The sequence below is a fragment of the Gambusia affinis genome, linkage group LG12, assembly GCF_019740435.1.
Source record: "Gambusia affinis linkage group LG12, SWU_Gaff_1.0, whole genome shotgun sequence".
Taxonomy (NCBI): domain Eukaryota; kingdom Metazoa; phylum Chordata; class Actinopteri; order Cyprinodontiformes; family Poeciliidae; genus Gambusia; species Gambusia affinis.
This window is the reverse complement of record NC_057879.1, coordinates 21,730,756-21,750,487: the sequence shown is the minus strand read 5'-3', so window position 1 is coordinate 21,750,487 and position 19,732 is coordinate 21,730,756. Positions and strand designations below refer to the sequence as shown.

Genomic DNA, 19,732 nt, shown 5'->3' with positions numbered 1-19,732 from the left:
ACATCATAGTTCTGTAGTTACTGTTAATAGTTTGATTTTTGACTCATGAAATCTTGCTGTTTTGGTTATTCTGGGCCTGAATGCTGTAGTAGTTACAGTAAGAGTCAGAATTTTATGTTTAATCTCTTTACAAACCATCAATCATATTCAGTTTGAAGCCCAACTTTCCAGTAAGAGTTTCTGCATCCAATAAATGAATGTTGGTCATTTGGAGTTCCACAAGCCTTCATTCTAGGAATCCTTCGAGATTTAACCTTCCTGTTTATAATTTTGCTGTCTAAAAATGTTGGCTTGTTTAAGTGAAGAAATTTAAACCAAAAAACTGTAAAATGTTTTACAATAGGCATAGAAAACAGGTGAATGAGTTTTTCTCACTCTTTACATGTGGCGTTCCACAAGGCTCCATTCTTGGTACCATTCTGCTCTCTTTTTGTGAAATCCTCTGGAATCCATTTGTTGATTATATTCTGCCTAACATGATAGCCTGGCCCTCATACTAAGATTTACTTTTATTAAGAAAATAAAGTCATAACACTATGGTGATACTGTTAGTGTTATGAAAATAAAGTAAAAGAAATATGAAAATAAAGTTGTAATGATACAAGAATAAAATAAGTTGATGGGAACCCCTATAATAAAACAGTTAAATGAGGAATGTTAGGCATCTTATTAAGTTATACTGGAAGTATCAGTTTTACCAATAAAAAATATATAATTTTATAGTATAATGGTGAAAAATATGGAGAAAATATATTTTTTATAAGACATACATAATGCTTTTTGTTTTTAATCCAAGAAACAAACAAATTCAGTGGTCTAAAACAACACATTTCAGTCGAAATAAGAGACTACTTCTATAAAAAGATTATTTTAAAATAGCTGCTCCTGCTTGTTATATTTATATGGAAAAGGTGTGTCACAGAAGTTAACGGGTAAATGTTTTTTCCCAGTGGCCCTTTCTGCCACTCTAATCTTAGCTCAGTGTTTCACAAGTCAGGAAACGCATAATTTCCTGGGGAAACAATGTTGTTATTCTTCCATTCTGGTCCACAGGTGTTCAGCTCTCAATGACCATCTCATGCAAGCCAAGAGGAAAACATTCCCTGATGCCAATCTCTCTCCACCGCACACAAATGTTCTTTGTTGTGCCAGTGCACTTTGAAAAAGCAGCGGGACGCCCTATCACTGATTATGTTCCCAATTGGCATGCCACAGCAACGTGCACAGACTCATCTTGCAGGCGTACAATGGAACCTTGTCTGTCCTTTTCTTTTTAATTATTATATCAAGCCCCGACCTCCTTTCGCCACTGCAGCTGTGGTTTTGGGTGCAGACAGAGCCAACTAAAGATCATCAGAGGACTAATTTGTTTCATATGTTCAGATGACCACCAGCTCTAAATCCCAACCACAGAGCCTTGGGAAAATACGTGTGACTCGGAATAGTAAATGGTTTACCCAAATTTAGTTTGAGCCGCTGCTCAGAGCTCTGTTTGACAGTTCCACCACCTGAAAGAAATCAAAAATGAAGCTGAGATCAAAATGATACCACAGTCTAAACATTCTCCAAACCTAATTTGGCCGAAACACAGAGGATATTTATCACTGCACTGCTCAGACCTGGCAGTAAAACCTGAAGGAGTCCAAACACCAAGCCTGTAATGTTTGTTGTTTGGGTGTCCTGGTATGGCATGACACTGCATTCTTGGGTCAAATAATCACAGGGGACAAATGTAAAGGTGGGTTTAAAAATAACCACAATTAATTTTAGAATAAAAAATCAATAAAGACCATCTTTGAGACATAGTAAGATTTTGTATCATGGACATGAAGAACAATTTCTTTTTTGTTTAATTTGTGGATAAATTTGCTGAAGCACCAAGCCTACCATTGATCCAATTAAACAGAAGAACATACTGACTCGAGAGGAAAATTAAAGTTTCCAAATGATGAGGCCTCAGTCTAGAAATAAATCCAGCAGGAAGGAAAAGCTAGAACTGAATCGAATTGGTTTTACAGTCTGCACACTTATGCAACAAAGTAATGATTGACACTCTCTTTTAAACTTTACATTTGTCTTCTAAGCAGATATGGTTGTTTCTCTGTTTTATTTAGCTGGAAAAAAGTTTAGGTTTTATGGTGTAATTTTGTTAACCTCACAAAAACCTGACAAATTTAAGACTTACTGTAGATCTTAAGCTGAAGCCAAGCAAGTCCACGACCAAACGATCGTAATGTTGCTTCCTCCTCTGGATCTGCAGCTCATTAAACATGGACTGAGACGAACGGAGGGGACAAGCATCCTGCGGCTTTATGAAACAGCACTGAGAGATAAAAAGGAGAGGACCCATCTGACTTATCCATCACACAGTTTAAGACCCAGCATCTGACAAGAACAGATGATGCGTTAGCATAAACTTCCCTGACCTAACTCCTTATTAATTTAAAAATATGGAAACGTGCCTCTAAACGCAACAGGAATAACAAATGTTCAAGAATGCTTTGACTGTGTTGCAAAAATATTTAGTCAGAATCAGGCATTTAATTTATAACACTATGCATCTTTGTATGGACCATTGGCAACTACATCACTTAATCATTAGAGGCGCCATGATGGATGTCGGAAGTGAGGAACGGCAATGTTGAACATGTTGAACAATGTTGAGATTAAAATTGATTCCCCAAATTGTTTATTTTCAGTTTATTTATGGTTTCTACTTGTCCGAGTACTAATTTGTCTGTGAACGTAACACACCTGGTTGGGCTCATACACGGTGGTATTTACAAAAATTTGATATAGCTAGCTTAGAAACCGAACCATACCTCCTTCCTCTTGATGTGTAGCTCAAATTACCGACTTTGCCTGAATTCACACCACATGATTTATATGACCATGGTGTAATCAGCATTTCTGCTTACACCAGAGAAGCATTAAAAAGGTACAAAATACTAAATGCTAACCAGTTTTTTCCATAGATGCTAGGCTACATGACCCATTGTCTCCATGGTTACCAATGATTAGACGTAGCTTCTCCGTAATGCGATATTTAATGTCTTTCTAATCATACTTACTTATAAAGTATGAACGTTAATCTTCTTACCTTGTAAAAAGTGTTCCCGTGTCAAAATATTTAGCTTACTGTATTTTCTTGACCTCAAAATAAGACAAAAGGCTCAGCAGACGGATAACATCATAACAGCAAAGCTTGTGTACAAATAAAAAGTGTCATTTTAATTTTTGTTTAAAACATGTTTGTTTTTCATTCAGTAAAGTTATTCATAGTGGGTGAAGAAGTCAGATATTTTATTCTATTGAAAGTAGCAACACTTCACTATAATAAAAAGTGTAATCTAACTACTCCTAAACTCCCCACCCCACCAAATAAATAAATAAATAAATAAATAAATAAATAAATGTAACGGGGTAAACTGAGTAGTTACTACCTACCTCTGGATATTAGATATATACTATATTTTTTTACTTGTCTGGTCTGCTTTAACTAAATATCCATTTTAACTTCATTTCCCAAGACGCACTTGTGCATTCACGCACGCGCTGTAGAGTTTATTTGGTATACACTCAACCGGAAGCTCCACCGTGGGATTGCCCGACCAAGACTTGGTAAAGTTTATATTCTTTTAAATCTTACCCTCTAACAATTAGAGAATGGCTGTCTGAAAATACGATTTTGCATCTGTCTGTGAATTTTGAAGGTAACCAGTAAGTATTTATGAATATATCAGCGGATTTTGTCGTAACCGACATGTTTCCAGCTAGCTGAAGTAACGTTAGCAGATGGGCCCCTTCTTCATTCAGAGCAGAGCTTCACTTTATGGCTATTTGAAAGAAAATACGCTTCAAATTACGAATTGACAACAAATTGTGGTATTATAACAGCAGTATAATTAAATAGGACTGGCTGTGTGGAGTTAGTTTGCTCAAATGGGGCAGAAATTAATTGTAAATTGTGATGTCGCTCTACCAAAGCAAACAAGGGGGAGATTAAAGTTGACGCTGCTGATGCTGATTAGTCGTTTTCTACAGTTTAAGCCAGTGTTATATTTACACAGTGGTTTGTATAACCGGTCATTTCTGTGTTGTTGTATTGCGCCATGTTTTTACTTTACAGATAACAGCTGCGTTAGTCCTTAAAGCCACATCTCCTTTTAGGGTCATTTCATCTGCTTCCTAATACACTTTACAGCAGCTCAGGTTCCTTTTTGTTTTCGTTGCTGCAGTAATAAATCATGTTACTACCCTGCTTTTCAAGCTGTCTGCAGGCATCAGATACATGAATGGTGGGGTCACCTATGAATAAATGACTGTATGTTGTTGTTGTTTTTTTGAATGGCAGAAGCCCCATCTGCTGGGTGGAGACCACAGTTGCAATCAAGAGGTTGTTTATTTGGCCTGACTGGGCTTTAAATTTGGAGTTTGCAAATCATATGCATAATATTTATGTTTGCTCAGGTTGAGATTAGTCGGTTCTGCTTTTGTTTCCACACCGGATATCTATGACAAAAAATCACACTGGATCTTTGATTGTTTGTCACACACAGACACAGTTTGTCTCTTTTTGTAAAAGATATATAAAAGATGACTAAAAAATATCAGTTTGTTCTGTATTTTATTTCTAATTCAGCATTAATTTGTATCATATCAAGACCTGCAGCTGTTGCTTGAATTAAAGGGTCAGTAAAAAGATTAAAAATGAATACAATTTATACTCCTGCCATTAACAATTATTGAACAACTGAAGCTTTTTAAATGCAATATTATAAATACACTGAAATGCACAAACAAAGAATTCATCTTTTAAATAAAAAAAATGTGCTACAGTTAATATTAAATGAATTTAAAAATCAATTTATTATTTTGATAAGTTATTGACTAATTTGATAAAAATGGGCACATTCTGCAGATTTTTTATTTAACTACTTAAGCTTTAACATTAGAAAAACATTACATAAAAATATGTTTTTTTATTGAATTAAAATTTTAAACAGTTTAGACTTAGTTACTGCTCTGAATACATTCTTTCAGCAATTGGCCTTTTTTTGTTTGTGTACTTCCGTTAATGATTACTCAATTACTAAATTAGTGAATGATTATTTTTATAATAGATTAATTACTACTAATTGGACTAAAACCCCTAATAATTTGCTTCAATACCTTACACTGATTTCTTTAGAGTTACTTTTTGTCAATCAAATCACATTAAAATCAGGATCTACAGTAGGAAAAGTGTTGCATTGACTCCTGTTGTTCCTATTTCCACCCATGTCTTCCCCTGTGCAGGTGTGATGGGGGCGTGACGTCTCAGTCAGCGGAGCGATACGACCAGACCAGACATGACCGAGTGCTTCCTGCCGCCCAGCAGCAGCCCTGCAGAGCAGCGCCGGGCTGATCACCCAGGAGGCGTGGCCCGCACCCCGAGCTCCGAGGAGATCAGCCCCACCAAGTTCCCGGGTCTGTACCGCACCGGCGAGCCGTCGCCGCCTCACGATGGTCATCATCACGAGCCGCCGGACCCGTACGTCTCAGACGACGACAAGGAGCACAGCAAGAAGAAGAACAAGTTCAAGAAGAAGGAGAAAAGGAGTAAGATGTGGCTTCACTTTCTAACAATTTTGATTTTATTTGTATAGCACATCTCAGGAACAATCATAAAAATACAAAGTCATAAAGCACTGAGTTCCCGTAAATCTAGGCTAAAAACCCACCTGTTCAGAGTCGTTTTGAACGATGATAAATGAAACACTGAACGATGATAAATGAAACACTGAACAACATTTTGATGTGTAGCGACAGCACTTGACAAAATGTAATGTTTACTAGTTTACTCTGTAGAGGAGCAACATTGTGATGACCTCCTGAAGGAAGGAAGTTTCAGAAAAAGCAGAAGTTTTTAAAAAGACAGGTGTCCAATTTCAAGGTGTTAAATTACGAATATATCACTTTTATATCCAATGAAGGTAACATAGTTACTTGATTATGCTATAAAATAGCACTATGTGTCTGGAAAACATATAATACAGCATCTTTAAAGCAAAATTCACGGCAGAGCACAGCAGTCTTGCTCTCCTTGCTCATCTTTTTACTAATTTTTGCAACTCTGCATCCCTGACCGCAGTATAAGACCGTGCTGCTGTGAACTCTGTAACCCTCCACATGAGAGACTCTTTTAGGTTAGAATTGGTAATGTGATTAAACTGCATTTTGTAGCATTAATGTGTAAAATGTTTTAGATTAAATGCATAATAAATGTATGTCTGTTTGCAGCCATTTTCATGTCAGACTGCAACACATCGAGTTGGGGACGTGGCCAGCAGCAGCTTATTTTGATTTAAAGTGACAGGAGGACCTTGAAGACCTAATAGGCAGAACTGAGCAGACTAAAGTCTTATTATCTATCAATGATTTTGTGCAGAATATATAGCCAAAAGACCAAGGAAGCACAATAGGTCACCTCTAAAGTAATAAGAGCTGGTTAAAGACTTTTGCACAGAACTGAACATTGCTGATACGACAGGACAGTGCATTTGTGGAAACAGATAAGAGGTGTTTCCACTTTCCCATCCTGTTCTCGCCCATAGCGTGGGCTGTTTGTCCACTTTGTGTCATCATTTTTCCACTTATGGAAGCAGCCCCCACCACACACTGCAAAAACACAAAATTTAAATACCAAAAGTATTTTTGGTCTAGTTTCTAGTAGAAACATCTCACTACATTTTAATATACAAAGTGTATAGACAAAACTAACTTACAAGTAATTTTTCAGTAAGACATAGGAGTTTGTTTTAAGCTAATAATTCAATGATATACATAAAAAAGTACTTATTTCTCTAAAAACAAGACATTTTTCCTATAGTATTATCAATATCAAAAGTGAGTTGTCCAAGAAATTGCTCAAACCAGAGTAAAAAAGTATTTTGTAAAGATTCTACCCAAGTACTGAGTAACTGATCAAATTATCAATCATTTAATATTTAAAAATTCCACAATCAGATGATCCAAAAAGTAAAGTTAAGTGAAAATTGTGGTATTTTAAGGATGAAAATGACAATAATTCATATAAATAACAAAATAAACATTTTCAAATCAATAAAAAACTTATGAAACTTTTATAAAAACTGCAGGTGTGTGTCTGTGTCTGGTAGAGTTTTGGTTAAAACATGTTTGTTTTTCACTCAATAGGTAGGAAATCCAGAAATTTTACTCAAGTAAAAGAAGAGATACTTTATAATAAAATGATTAAAGTAAAAGTAAAATGTTTGGCACAGTAAAAATACCACTAAAATATATTTTTTCCCAATTAAGTCTAATTGAGTAAATGTAAGTAGTTACTAGGTAACCCTGATCAATGTTAAGTAATTATTTATCTTAAACAAACTCTCATATCTTGCTAAAAATTTATTCCTAAGTTAGTTTTGTCTTATTTAAAGTGTAATAAGATATTTGTAGCAGAAACTAGAGTTGGTGAGATTTTGTGTTTTTGCAGTGTAGTGACCCAGTGAGAGAAAGGAGGGAGTGGATGATTCCCAGTGAAGGTGTGGAAGAGTCGACTGGCTGGAAATCTATCTAAACGACGTCATTTTAGAGAGGAGAGGTGCTGAGGGAGCTGAGCTAAATCAGTGGCTGACCTCTTTTCCCTGTTCTCTCTCTTTACCCTCTTCCTGTTTCTGTTTTGCTGCCGTCGTCGTTCTATTGTAGAAATGTTTAATTTTTTTTTTTCTCCTCTCAGATTTAACCCCGTTTCTTCCTCGTGTTACAGCTGAGGGATACGCCGCCTTCCAGGAGGACAGCTCAGCGGACGAAGCCGAGAGCCCATCCAAGATGAAGCGCTCCAAGGGAATCCACGTGTTCAAGAAACCCAGCTTCTCCAAGAAGAAGGAGAAGGACTTCAAGGTGAAGGAGAAGGGCCCCAAGGAGGACAAGGCCAAGGAGAAGAAGTCCAAGGACCTGACGGCCGCCGACGTGGTCAAACAGTGGAAGGAGAAGAAGAAGAAGAAGAAGCCAGCTTCAGAGGCTGAGCCGGTCCCGGTGGAGACCCCCACCGTCAGACCCATCTTTGGAGCGCCGCTGGCTGAGGCTGTGAAGAGGACGGCTCTGTACGACGGCATCCAGCTGCCAGCCATCTTCAGGGAATGCGTGGACTACATCGAGAACTACGGCATGAAGTGTGAGGGCATCTACAGGGTCTCAGGTATTCAGTTTAATCCGTTTATCATGCAGTTCACAGTTTATCTAAAAAAACACAATTTCATTCAAGTACGATGAGCCAAGGTGTTCAAAGTAGGGTCCAGGGGCCATTTGTGGTACCTGGAATCTTGAATTGACCACAATTTAAGAATGAGGACAAAACTCTGATTTTTTTTAGATGTAGTTGATATGGACTTAAAGTTTTGTTACAATAATAGCAGCGTTGGTTAGTAACTATTTAGATTTACTCACTCACATTTATTTGAGTAATTATTGGCAAAAATGTACTTTTAGGATTATTTTTACTACACTGTACTTTATTTTTTATTATTCAGGATCACTACTCTTCCTTCAGTAAAATTTCTGGATTCTCTGAAAAACAAACATGTTTTAACTAAAAATTCCCTAAAGAGTTTTATATTGAAATAAATTGATTTGGAAAAATGTTTCTTTCTAATTTCTAATTTACTTATTTTCTGTATAAGTTATTAATATGAATTATCTTCATTGTGGTCTTTAAAATACCAAAATTGCAGCATAACTGCATGTTTTGCTCAGTTTGATGATGTAATTTGTTTGACCCGTTTCTCAGTACTTGAGTGACTTTTTTCCAAATACCTTTTTACTCTTACTTGAGTAATTACAGCTAATTTTGACTTTTACTACAGTTAAAAATAAACAAAAATAGTGCTACTTTTACTTGAGTACAATATTTGGGTACTCTACACACCTCTGAGGATAACTAGCCAGCAAAGAGCTAGCTGGCTAGATATCCTCTTGCTAGTTAGCTAGCTTCTTTGCTCGCTAGTTAGCTACCCTAGTTAGTAAACCTTGCTAGCTAATTAGAGTAACTAACAACCCTTGCTAAACAGTTAGCAAGGGTAGTTTGCTAACTACCCTGATAGCTATCCTTGCTTACTAGCTTCACCCTTGCTAGCTAACTTGCCAGCTGGCTATACTCAAGTAAGAGTAGCACAACTTTAACATATTTTTAGCGTAGCAAAAGTAAAAATTAGCCCTCCAAGAAATTATTCAAGTAAGAGCAAAGTTAGCCAGCTGTCCTTATATCCGTCATGGTTATATGCAAGTTTATGTCTTAAAATCCTTTCAGAAAGGTTTTACAGGTCTTACATTTGAGTTGTTGAAACCTGAATAACCCTGGTTGTTAGAAAAAAGCCTTTCTTCATCTCTTCGTGGCAGGTATGAAGTCCAAAGTGGATGAGCTGAAAGCGGCCTACGACCGGGAGGAGTGTCCCTGCCTGGAGGAGTACGACCCGCACACGGTGGCCAGCCTGCTGAAGCAGTACCTCCGGGAACTGCCGGAGAACCTTCTGGGCCGGGACCTGACCCAGCGCTTTGAGGATGCCTGCGGCCGGCCGGCAGAGGCTGACAAGGTGGCGGAGTTCCACAAGCTGCTGGCCGAGGTGCCGGCGGACACCCGCCTGCTGCTCTCCTGGCTCGTCACGCACATGGACCACGTCATCGCCAGGGAAACGGACACCAAGATGAACATCCAGAACATCTCCATCGTCCTCAACCCGACCATTCAGGTCAGCTGGAGGGAAAATATCTGGGTCTAGATTTATCTGCTGTTAGTCTAAAACATCCGTCCATCCATTCATTGATTCATCCATTGATTCATCCATTAGTTCATCCATCCATCCATTAGTTCATCCATCCATCCATTAGTTCATTCATCCATTCATTGATTCATCCATCCATCCATTAGTTTATCCATCCATCCATTAGTTCATTCATCCATTCATTCATTAATTCATCCATCCATCCATCCATTGATTCATCCATCCATCCATCCATTGGTTCTTCCAGCCATCTATTAGTTCATCCATCCATCCAGTAGTTTATTCATTCATCCATTGGTTCGTCCATCCATCCATCCATGTAATCATAATTTTTTCCGTCAATAATTCATCAATCTATTGTTTCTTTATCATCTATCAGTTTGTTCATCTGTCCATCTATCCACCCTGTGGTTGTTGTAGTTTCCATATTTAAAGTGTGTCCATCGTATAAATGTGATAAATCTGGGCATTATGTCATGTAGCGGTATAGTGGTCACCCTGTTTACTGAAGCTTTAGTCCTCGATGCAGCCGTCCTGGTTTGATTTCTGACTTTGCTTCGTGTCTCCCCCCATCATCCCCTTTGTCTCTCTGCCCATTTCCTGTCTGGTAACTCTCAATGGAGACAACGAATGCCAAATGAATCTTCAGTTAGACTCATAAAATACCTTAAAACTCTCTGATTTTGAATCTGGAAAGTATGAAATTATGAAGTTAAAAATAAGTACCAATCCTGAATGGTCCCCTAGCAACAAGCTTAGTGAGTTTTTATTGGTTCTCACATGAGTTTGTGTCTGACCCCCAGCCCCAGTTCAGTGCAGCTAATTTATCCCCACTGGAGCCGTCTCTACGGCTGTTCTACTTATTCTGAGCCAGAAACATGTCTGTTTAAATAAACATGCAGGAATCCAGGATCAGTGTAATGAGGACAAGAAAATATTCAGAAATTTATAGAGAAGAAGCTGCTCCAGAAACCTTTCATCTGGCAGGTGGAAACATTTCACTCTGCAATGGATACCAAGGTGAACATCCAGAACATCTCCATCGTCCTCAACCTGGCCATTCAGGTCTGCAGGCAGACCGGACCGGGGGACGGAAAATATCTGGGTCTAGATTTTTCTGTCCATCTATCCATTGGTTCATCCATCCATCCATTTGTTCATCCATCTATCCATTGGTTCATCCATCTATGCATTGGTTCATCCATCCATCATCCATTGGTTCATCCATCCATCAATCCATCCACTGGTTCATCCATCCATCCATTGATTCATCCATCCATCCATTGGTTCATCCATCCATCCATCCATCCACTGGTTCATCCATCCATCCATTGATTCATCCATCCATCCATTGGTTCATCCATCCATCCATCCATCCATTGGTTCATCCATCCATTGGTTCATCCATCCATCCATTGGTTCATCCATCCATCATCCACTGGTTCATCCATCCATCCACTGGTTCATCCATCCATCCACTGGTTCATCCATCATCCATTGGTTCATCCATCTATCCACTGGTTCATCCATCCATCCACTGGTTCATCCATCCATCCATCCACTGGTTCATCCATCATCCATTGGTTCATCCATCCATCCATCCATCCATCCACTGGTTCATCCATCATCCATTGGTTCATCCATCTATCCACTGGTTCATCCATCTATCCACTGGTTCATCCATCCATCCATTGGTTCATCCATCCATCATCCACTGGTTCATCCATCCATCCATTGGTTCATCCATCCATCCACTGGTTCATCCATCATCCATTGGTTCATCCATCTATCCACTGGTTCATCCATCCATCCACTGGTTCATCCATCTATCCACTGGTTCATCCATCCATCCATCCACTGATTCATCCATCATCCATTGGTTCATCCATCCATCCATCCATTGGTTCATCCATCCATCCATCCATTGGTTCATCCATCCATCATCCATTGGTTCATCCATCCATCATCCATTGGTTCATCCATCCATCATCCACTGGTTCATCCATCTATCCATTGGTTCATCCATCCATCCATCCACTGGTTCATCCATCATCCATTGGTTCATCCATCCATCATCCATTGGTTCATCCATCCATCCATCCATTGGTTCATCCATCTCTCTCTCTCTCTCTCTCTCTCTCTCTGTCTCTGTCTCTGTCTCTGTCTCTGTCTGTCTGTCTGTCTCCATCCATTAGTTCCACTTATTCAGAAATCCGTCTGTTTAAATAGCCACTTCTGATCCAGGGTTGGTGTAATGAGGACAAATAAATATTCTGGAATTTACAGAGAAGCTGCTCCAGAAACCTTTCAGCTGCCGGGTGGAAACATTTCGTTCTCCTTCCTTTCAGATTGGGAACCGTGTTCTCTACATCTTCTTCACCCACGTGAAGGAGCTGTTTGGGGACGTTGTCCTGAAGCCGGTGGTGCGGCCACTTCGCTGGTCCAACATGGCGACCATGCCCGCTCTGCCTGAGACCCCGGACAACATCAAGGAGGAGATTCGGCGGCAGGTTGGTTTCAGTCCACCATCTTTTTCTCGTTTTCATCGGTTCAATGTATAAAGATGGGAACATGATTGCAAAAGTTGAAGTAGTAACTTTTTAGAAAAAAAATTTCTTTTCGGAGTAGTTTTTACCATAAACTACTATATTTAGACTTTTACTTGAGCAATATTATTGTGAAATATAATCCAGTATAAATTTTTGGATTCTCTACCCACTGAATGAAAAACAAATATGTCTTAATCAGAAATGTATCAAACAGAGACCTGCAGTTTAAGTCAAAGTGAGACCTCTTGCTTGTACACAAGCTTTGTTGTTCTAGAGTTGTTTTCTAGTTTCATGTTGAAAAAAATATTATGTTAATGTTTCTTCTGGCTTAATTAGTTTTTCTAATTATTAGTAGTTATAGTATTGTAGTTATTTATTTGTCTTTAAAATAACATCCTTTGCATATGATTACTTTTTTCTGTCTGACATCGTTGTAAAAATAATAAATAATAAATCATGATACGGTTGTCAGCACTTAGTTGTATTTTTATCAAATACTTTTTTTACTTTCACTTGAGTAAAATATGTTAGAGTGGTACTCTTACTTGTGTATTCTGCCTGTCTTTGATTAAAACATAAGTTTTATTTATTTTTTAACCATTTTCCTGGTTTTAAAAAAAAGGATCAGAATTACAAAATTCAGATTTTTACAATTCAAAATTGTAAAAATCTGAATTATATTCTTATTAGATTTTTATTTTATTTATTTTTTTCTCCTCCTGATCTTAGGTTTTCTACAGGACAAAATTGTAATATTTTAAAAAAAATGTAGTTGTATTTACATGTTTTATGTTAAATTAAATTCCTAACTTGTGATTAGATTATAATTTAAAAATTTTAGGGATCTTTATTTTTATTTCTTTCTAGGTTTCCAATTTTTTAAAAACATTTACAATGAAAGACTAAAAAAAAGCTTTTTTTTTTTTTTTTTTTTTTTTTTTACAGCTTGTGAGCACAAGCATTTTAAAAAATTCTTACAACAGAGTGAACCTCAAAGATTTTATTTCTTCCATGGTTGTTCTAATTTATGTGCTTCATGTTTAACCTACAGATAAGTCTGAACTCAAATGTCCAGAAAGGCATAAAAACTAACAAAGAACAGTGTAAACTTTATAAGTTAACAGTAGGAACCCAGACTTAGTGTTGTTACAGCCGTTTGTTGTTGTGTTCGACGCCTGTATGCTTGTCAAGCTCGTGATCTTGGATCAGTGTGACCCAGTGAAGATGTGTGTGTCCAGGAGTTCCTGCTCAACTGCCTGCACAGAGACCTGCAGGCGGGCGTGAAGGACCTGTCCAAGGAGGAGCGGCTCTGGGAGGTCCAGAGAATCCTGACGGCTCTCAAACGCAAGCTGAGGGAGGCCAAGCGGCAGGTAATGATCCCACTCATCTGGAATGATCAATTATAGATGAAGGGAAACTCAGGAGGCCAAAAAACACAACAGACAATTAGCTGTTGCTGAATCCTGCATGAATTCAGATTTATCCTTTATTAAAATGATGGAATTAAATTGTTTTAATCAATAACTGCAGCTCGATCATTAAGCTTATAACAAGACATTTGGCCCACGATACAAATAAATTAATCTGCCAGTGGAACCAGAACATTTTCATCATTTTTAAGGAATTATTTACCTAAAATAAGCTCATTTTGCTTTGTCTTATTTCAATTGTACATTTGCACTAGAAGTTAGGCTGAAAATACTTGATAAAATTTAGTTTTTCTGCAGTGTGTCATTTGAAAATGGTCTCAAAACAACAGTATTATAGTTTATTACAGCAATTACTGGGACAACACTGCAAAAACACAAAATATTACCAAACATTTTTGTCTGGTTTCTTGTGCAAATATCATCGTTTTGTCTTATTTCAAGTGTTCTAACTTACAAGTAATTTTTCAGTAAGATGTATTAATTTGCTTTAAGTCAATAATTCCTCAATAGTGATGAAGTTGTGCTAGTTCCACTGGCAAATTATTTTACTTATTGCAAGATATTTTTCCCATGTTATGTGAAATAATCTGCAAATGGTTCATTTTCACCAATATTAAGGAATTATTGACTTAAAACAAGCGAGCATATCTTGCTGAAAAATGACCTGTAAGCTAGTTTTGTCTTATTCAAGTGTAATAAAACATTTGAAACTAGAAACCAGACAAAAATACTTTGTAGATTTTGGTGTTTTTGCACTATGTCTTTTGAAAAATGGCCTTAAAGCAACAATATAAGTTATTGCAATAATTACTGGGACAACTCTGCAAAAACAGAAAATCTTAGCAAATATTTGTCTCTGGTTTCTAGTCCAAATATGTTAGTATGCCTGAAGTAAAACTAAACTAACTTACAAGTAACTTTTTAGCATTGTTTTAGTTCTAGTTTTTCTAATATTGAAAAAAATAGAACTAGGTTTTAGTTTTTCAATATTGATGAAAAACTAGAACTTTTTCATCAATATTAAGGAATTATTTACCTAAAATAAGCTCATATTTTTTTTATATAAAATATGAGCTTATGACAAGACATTCTCCCCGTGTTAAAAGTGAAAAAATCCGACAATGGAACAAGAAATTTTATTCAATTTTCTTGAATTGTTGACCTAAAACGATGCTGAAAAGTTGTTTGTAAGATTGTTCTATAATAACATATTTGAATTAGTAACTAGACCAAAAATACTTGGTAAGATTTTATTTTCTTTGAATCTACATCTAATTTTCCTTTGGAATAAAGCTTATTCTATTCTATTCTATTCTATTCTATTCTATTCTTGTTCCAGGAGTGTGAGAGTAAAATAGCACAAGAAATCGCCAGTCTCTCAAAGGAGGACGTGTCCAAAGAGGAAATGACCGAGAATGAAGAGGAAGTCATCAACCTGCTTTTAGCACAGGTGACTCAATCATACACTTTCGTGTGACTAAATCAACAGCATGCCAGTTAGTCCCTCATTAAAATTCTGCACAACTTCTTTTGGGCGATCAGGAGAATGAGATCCTGACCGAACAGGAGGAGCTGATCGCGCTCGAACAAGTGCTGCGGAGGCAAATCGCCACCGAGAAGGAAGAAATCGAGAGGCTGAGGGCGGAAATCGCAGACATCCAGAGGTAAGAGAAGAACAGAGAATCGTTTTAATTATGATTATGTGATTATAGCGTGGTAACAGTGGCGTGTTTCCTCCCTCATCAGTCGGCAACAGGGTCGCAGCGAAACTGAGGAATATTCCTCAGACAGCGAAAGTGAGAGTGAAGATGAGGAAGAGCTGCAGATGATACTGGAAGACCTGCAGAAACAAAACGAGGAACTGGAGGTGAGAAATGTTCAGGGTGGTTTAACGGCCTCACGTTAGCCTGTCCGTGGCATCAAGAGAGTAAAGTTAAAAGAAATGCTTGATAAAACTCTAAGAGCTTGTAAAAGTATTCCTACCCTTTAAAAAATTTTTTATTTTGAAATAAAAATCTAACATGCATTTGTGCTTAATTCTATTTAAGCCTCCAAGAAATTATTAAATTACTACAATCGTCAGCTACTTTAGTAATCAATAAATTGTTGACTGGAGTTTACAGACTGAAAAAAAGGGCATTTGCTAAAAGAAAAACACACCGACAGCAGTAATCAAACCAAAACTGTACAAATGTTACATATCTGCATTTCAGATTCAAATAAACCATCCAGTGGCTTAATTTAGCTTCACCTGGTTCATATTACCATATTTTCCACACTGTAAGGCGCATAGAAGAGACGCTACAGTAGAGGCTGAGGTTACATTATGCATCCATTAAATGGAGCTGCTAAAGGGAACGTCAACAAAACAGTCAGATAGCTCAATCAAACTTTACTAATAGATTACAAATCAGCGTTCTGACAACTTTGTTCACTCCCAAAATGAATAAACTGCTGTTTTATTATTTTCCCTGAGGTAAAGTCAGTGACGTGATAACATGTAGAGCAACATTAATATCACATAGTGGAGGGGAACTTTTCCTTGATTCAATAGACACGTAAAAAACAGTCTGATTAAAAAAGCAATTAATTGTGAGACTAATTGATTGTGAGAACAGTTGATTAATCATCAGAATACTCGATTAATCAACAGAATAATTTATTACTCATGAGGATAATATATTAATAAATCTATTAATTGTCAGAACAAAAGATTATTTGCCACAACAATCGATTAACAGAATAATTGATTAATAGTCAGAATAAGCAATTAATTGTCTGAGTAATTGATTAATCAACAGAACAATCAATTAATTATGAGGATAAGAAATTAATCTTCAAAGCAATTGATTAATTGTCAGAACAATCTTTTAATCAACAGAATAATTGATCGATTGTGAGAATAATCAATTGCTAAACTAGTTGTTAGTTGCAGCCACTGAAGTATTGACATTGTTTCCTTCCAGAACAAAAACACCCACCTGAACCAGGCCATCCACGAGGAGCAGGAAGCCATCCTGGAGCTCCGGGTCCAGCTCCGCCTGCTGCAGAGCCACAAGCAGCAGCAACAGCAGGAGCTAACCGTCCCGCCGCCGGCCGAGCAAGCTCCTCCCACTCAGCCGAGCCCAGAGGCGCGCAGCGAGGAACAAACCAAACGCTCCATCTCCACCGTGGCCGCCACTGGAGACGCACCCGCCCCGACCAACGGGAAGCCACTGAAGGATCCTTCGAAGCCGTCACCGAGCAAAGACAGACGAGACACCAACATGTGAGATGAGCGACGGTCAGTTCACCTGTAGCATTGGTTACCGAAACAGGAAACTGAACACCTGTATCCTCTGCGGCATTCTGACTCTGTTTCCCTTCGCTGCAAAACAGAAAACCTAGAAACAGAGTAGCAGCTGTGGCAGATGACCGGCTGCCGCTGTGGAAACTCCCAGGGACCATTTCATTTAAATCTGCTGTGCCAAGCCTGTTTGAAGGAGGATTAGAGGGTGACGATGATGGATGTGAGACAGATTAGAGTTTATTTTTCACTGATAATTAAATCAAGAAATTATCACAAAACGTAAGATTGTTGTAAGTCCCTCAAATTTGACATCACCAACCACTGTGCCATAACTCAAGTCGCCAGAGAACCACGGATACGAGCGCTGGAGGACTTCTGATTGGTCTCTCTGTATGTTTTAAACTTCAGTATCATTCTAACAATATACATACACTGCAAAAACACAAACCTTACCAACTATTTTGTCTTGTTTCTAGTGTAAATATCTTAGTACCCTTTAAATGTGACAAATTCAGCTAACAATTAGCTTTTCAGCAAGATATAGGAGCTTGTTTTAGGTAAATAATTACTTGATTATTGACTTCTATTGGTAGATTATTTCATGTATTTCATAATAAATAGGCACTGCGCTGTTACCTAGCAACCTGGTTCTAGTTCCACTGGCAGATTATGGGAAAAATGTCTTATCAGTGAAATAATCGACCAGTGAAACTAGAACTTTATCGTTAATATTAAGGAGTTATTTACTTAAAACAAGCTCATATATCTTGCTGAGAAGTTATTCATAAGTTACTTTTGTCTTATTTCATGGTATGAAGTTATTTGTACTAGAAGTAAGACAAAAATACTTTGTTTTTGCAGTGTGTCATGCTCAACAAATGCCCTGATTTAATTTACAGCTTTTTAGTGACATATATAGCTCTATTGCTGTTTTTGGAAATGAAAACTGGAGCAGAAAAGCCTCGATTCCATCACAGCAAAATGTAAACAAGTGCACCGGAAACATGGAGATTTACGTTTAATGTTGATGTAGCACATCTCTGGGTATGTTTTATGTGGGATGTGTGAAAAAAACCACTGAAGGGTGTTGTAGGTTATTTGTGTGCAGTTTATTTTTATTTTTATTATTATTATTAAAGTTGCGTTCCGTCATTTCACCACAGATCCTTGACTCCTGGAAAGGACTGTCATCATTCAAATGCAATTTAAAGCAAAGGCATTGCCGTTATTGTAAATTATAGCAATGTATTTTGAGCTCTTATGTTCTCATATGTTGATTTTTATATCATTACAGATTTGTAGAGATAATTATAGTGTGGCTGCCCATGCTTTTGTCTCAGGCTGGATATAACTGTATTAATCCTGTGACTGAAACCTACACAAGAGCTTCTCCTGGGGCTATTTTCACATTGTTTGGAGCTTTTGTACTTGACTGTTGCTGGCAGACTAATGCTGTGAAGAATAAAGTGTTGATCTGAATCTCTGCTTGTTGCTCACAGCCTGAAAGTTTGGGGGTTTTACTCTGAAAGTGTCAGAATTTTCCACTTTTTAGGTCACAGTCTAATTAAGTGTTCCCTTTTAATAAAAGGGTGTTGGAGAGTGATCCTAAAGCGATAAAACTGGTTATTTAAAAAGTATTTTTGTCAAATGTGCCAAAAAATCAGTGAGAAACCCACAAGCTTAAATTCTGACTTTTTATTCATCTCAAAATTTTGATTTTTTTTCTCAGAATTTTGAGATTACAAAAAGTCAGAATTTATTTTCTTTCAGTTTTTATGGTCCTCTTCCATACATTTGTCTAATTTTACCTGAACACTGTTTGTACTGCACCTTTCTGACATCATTACATTTTCCTTCATCCACACCCTTGTCCCTAGTGGGGTCAGGAGAGATGCTGATGCCTATGTCCAGCTAACGTTCCGGGTGAGAGCCGCGGTCATTTTCCTCTAACATAAAGAAATTAAAGATGATTCTCCAATCTGCTTTCTAAGGCTTTGGGACCCCAGAGAACCACAGTGAGAGTCTTTATTCACAAATGTGAAAACATCGAACATGTTAAAGCAGTAACTGGGTAAAAATTACTTCAGTGGGACAGATCCAAGACCAAAAACAACACAAAGACCCATCTTAAATATTCATAAAAGCATCCTGATTCTTTCTACACATTGCATTAAACCGATGCTAAATATCTGAAAAACATCAGGGTAGCAATGTCCAATCATCGCCTCATGACCTTAAATGCAAGCACTTAAATCTCAAAACCAAAAGTTTTGGAATGGGCTTTGCAAAGTTTTGATTTAATTCAAATTGAAATATGGCTGAATTGAAACAATTCTGCAAAGTAAAGTTGGCAAAAATTCCTCCTGAGCAAGAAAACGTTTTTGGTACGTTATTATTTATTTGGACACAAATACAACTCTTCTACAATATAATCTGCGATACAATAAAGTGTCCAATCTTTTGTACCTTTAAAAACATGTGGAAGACAGCTGCAATTTGAGGAACATTTATTCTGCGGTTTTCGGGAAACGCAACCCTAAGGAAAAACTGATGGTTGTTGACTAAATCTCTGTTCAGTGCAGGCTTGTCCATTTTAGGTTTAATCTGTAAGCATCATTGATGCTGTTTAGAAAGAGAAAAACGCAACAAAACAGTTAACAGCTACGCTAATGTTTCCGT

At 37.5% G+C, this 19,732-nt stretch overlaps 1 protein-coding gene across 5 annotated transcripts; it reads left to right on the top strand.

Moving 5' to 3' along the window:
* Nucleotides 1-3,531: 3,531 nt before the first annotated feature.
* On the top strand, nucleotides 3,532-18,532 carry ralbp1 (ralA binding protein 1). Of its 5 annotated transcripts, none has more exons than XM_044133645.1 (11): nucleotides 3,532-3,621; nucleotides 5,299-5,601; nucleotides 7,775-8,206; nucleotides 9,403-9,752; nucleotides 12,134-12,295; nucleotides 13,573-13,704; nucleotides 15,104-15,214; nucleotides 15,307-15,428; nucleotides 15,511-15,631; nucleotides 16,731-17,047; nucleotides 17,143-18,532. In XM_044133645.1, the coding sequence occupies exons 2-10, from the start codon at nucleotides 5,352-5,354 to the stop codon at nucleotides 17,034-17,036; spliced, it is 1,986 nt and encodes a 661-aa protein (XP_043989580.1). In that variant the 5' UTR covers nucleotides 3,532-3,621; nucleotides 5,299-5,351; the 3' UTR covers nucleotides 17,037-17,047; nucleotides 17,143-18,532. The 5 variants fall into 5 exon arrangements, with proteins under 5 accessions (XP_043989580.1, XP_043989578.1, XP_043989582.1 ...); XM_044133647.1 differs by having other exon boundaries at nucleotides 3,595-3,720; XM_044133643.1 differs by having other exon boundaries at nucleotides 16,731-18,532.
* The last annotated feature ends 1,200 nt before the right edge of the window (nucleotides 18,533-19,732 follow it).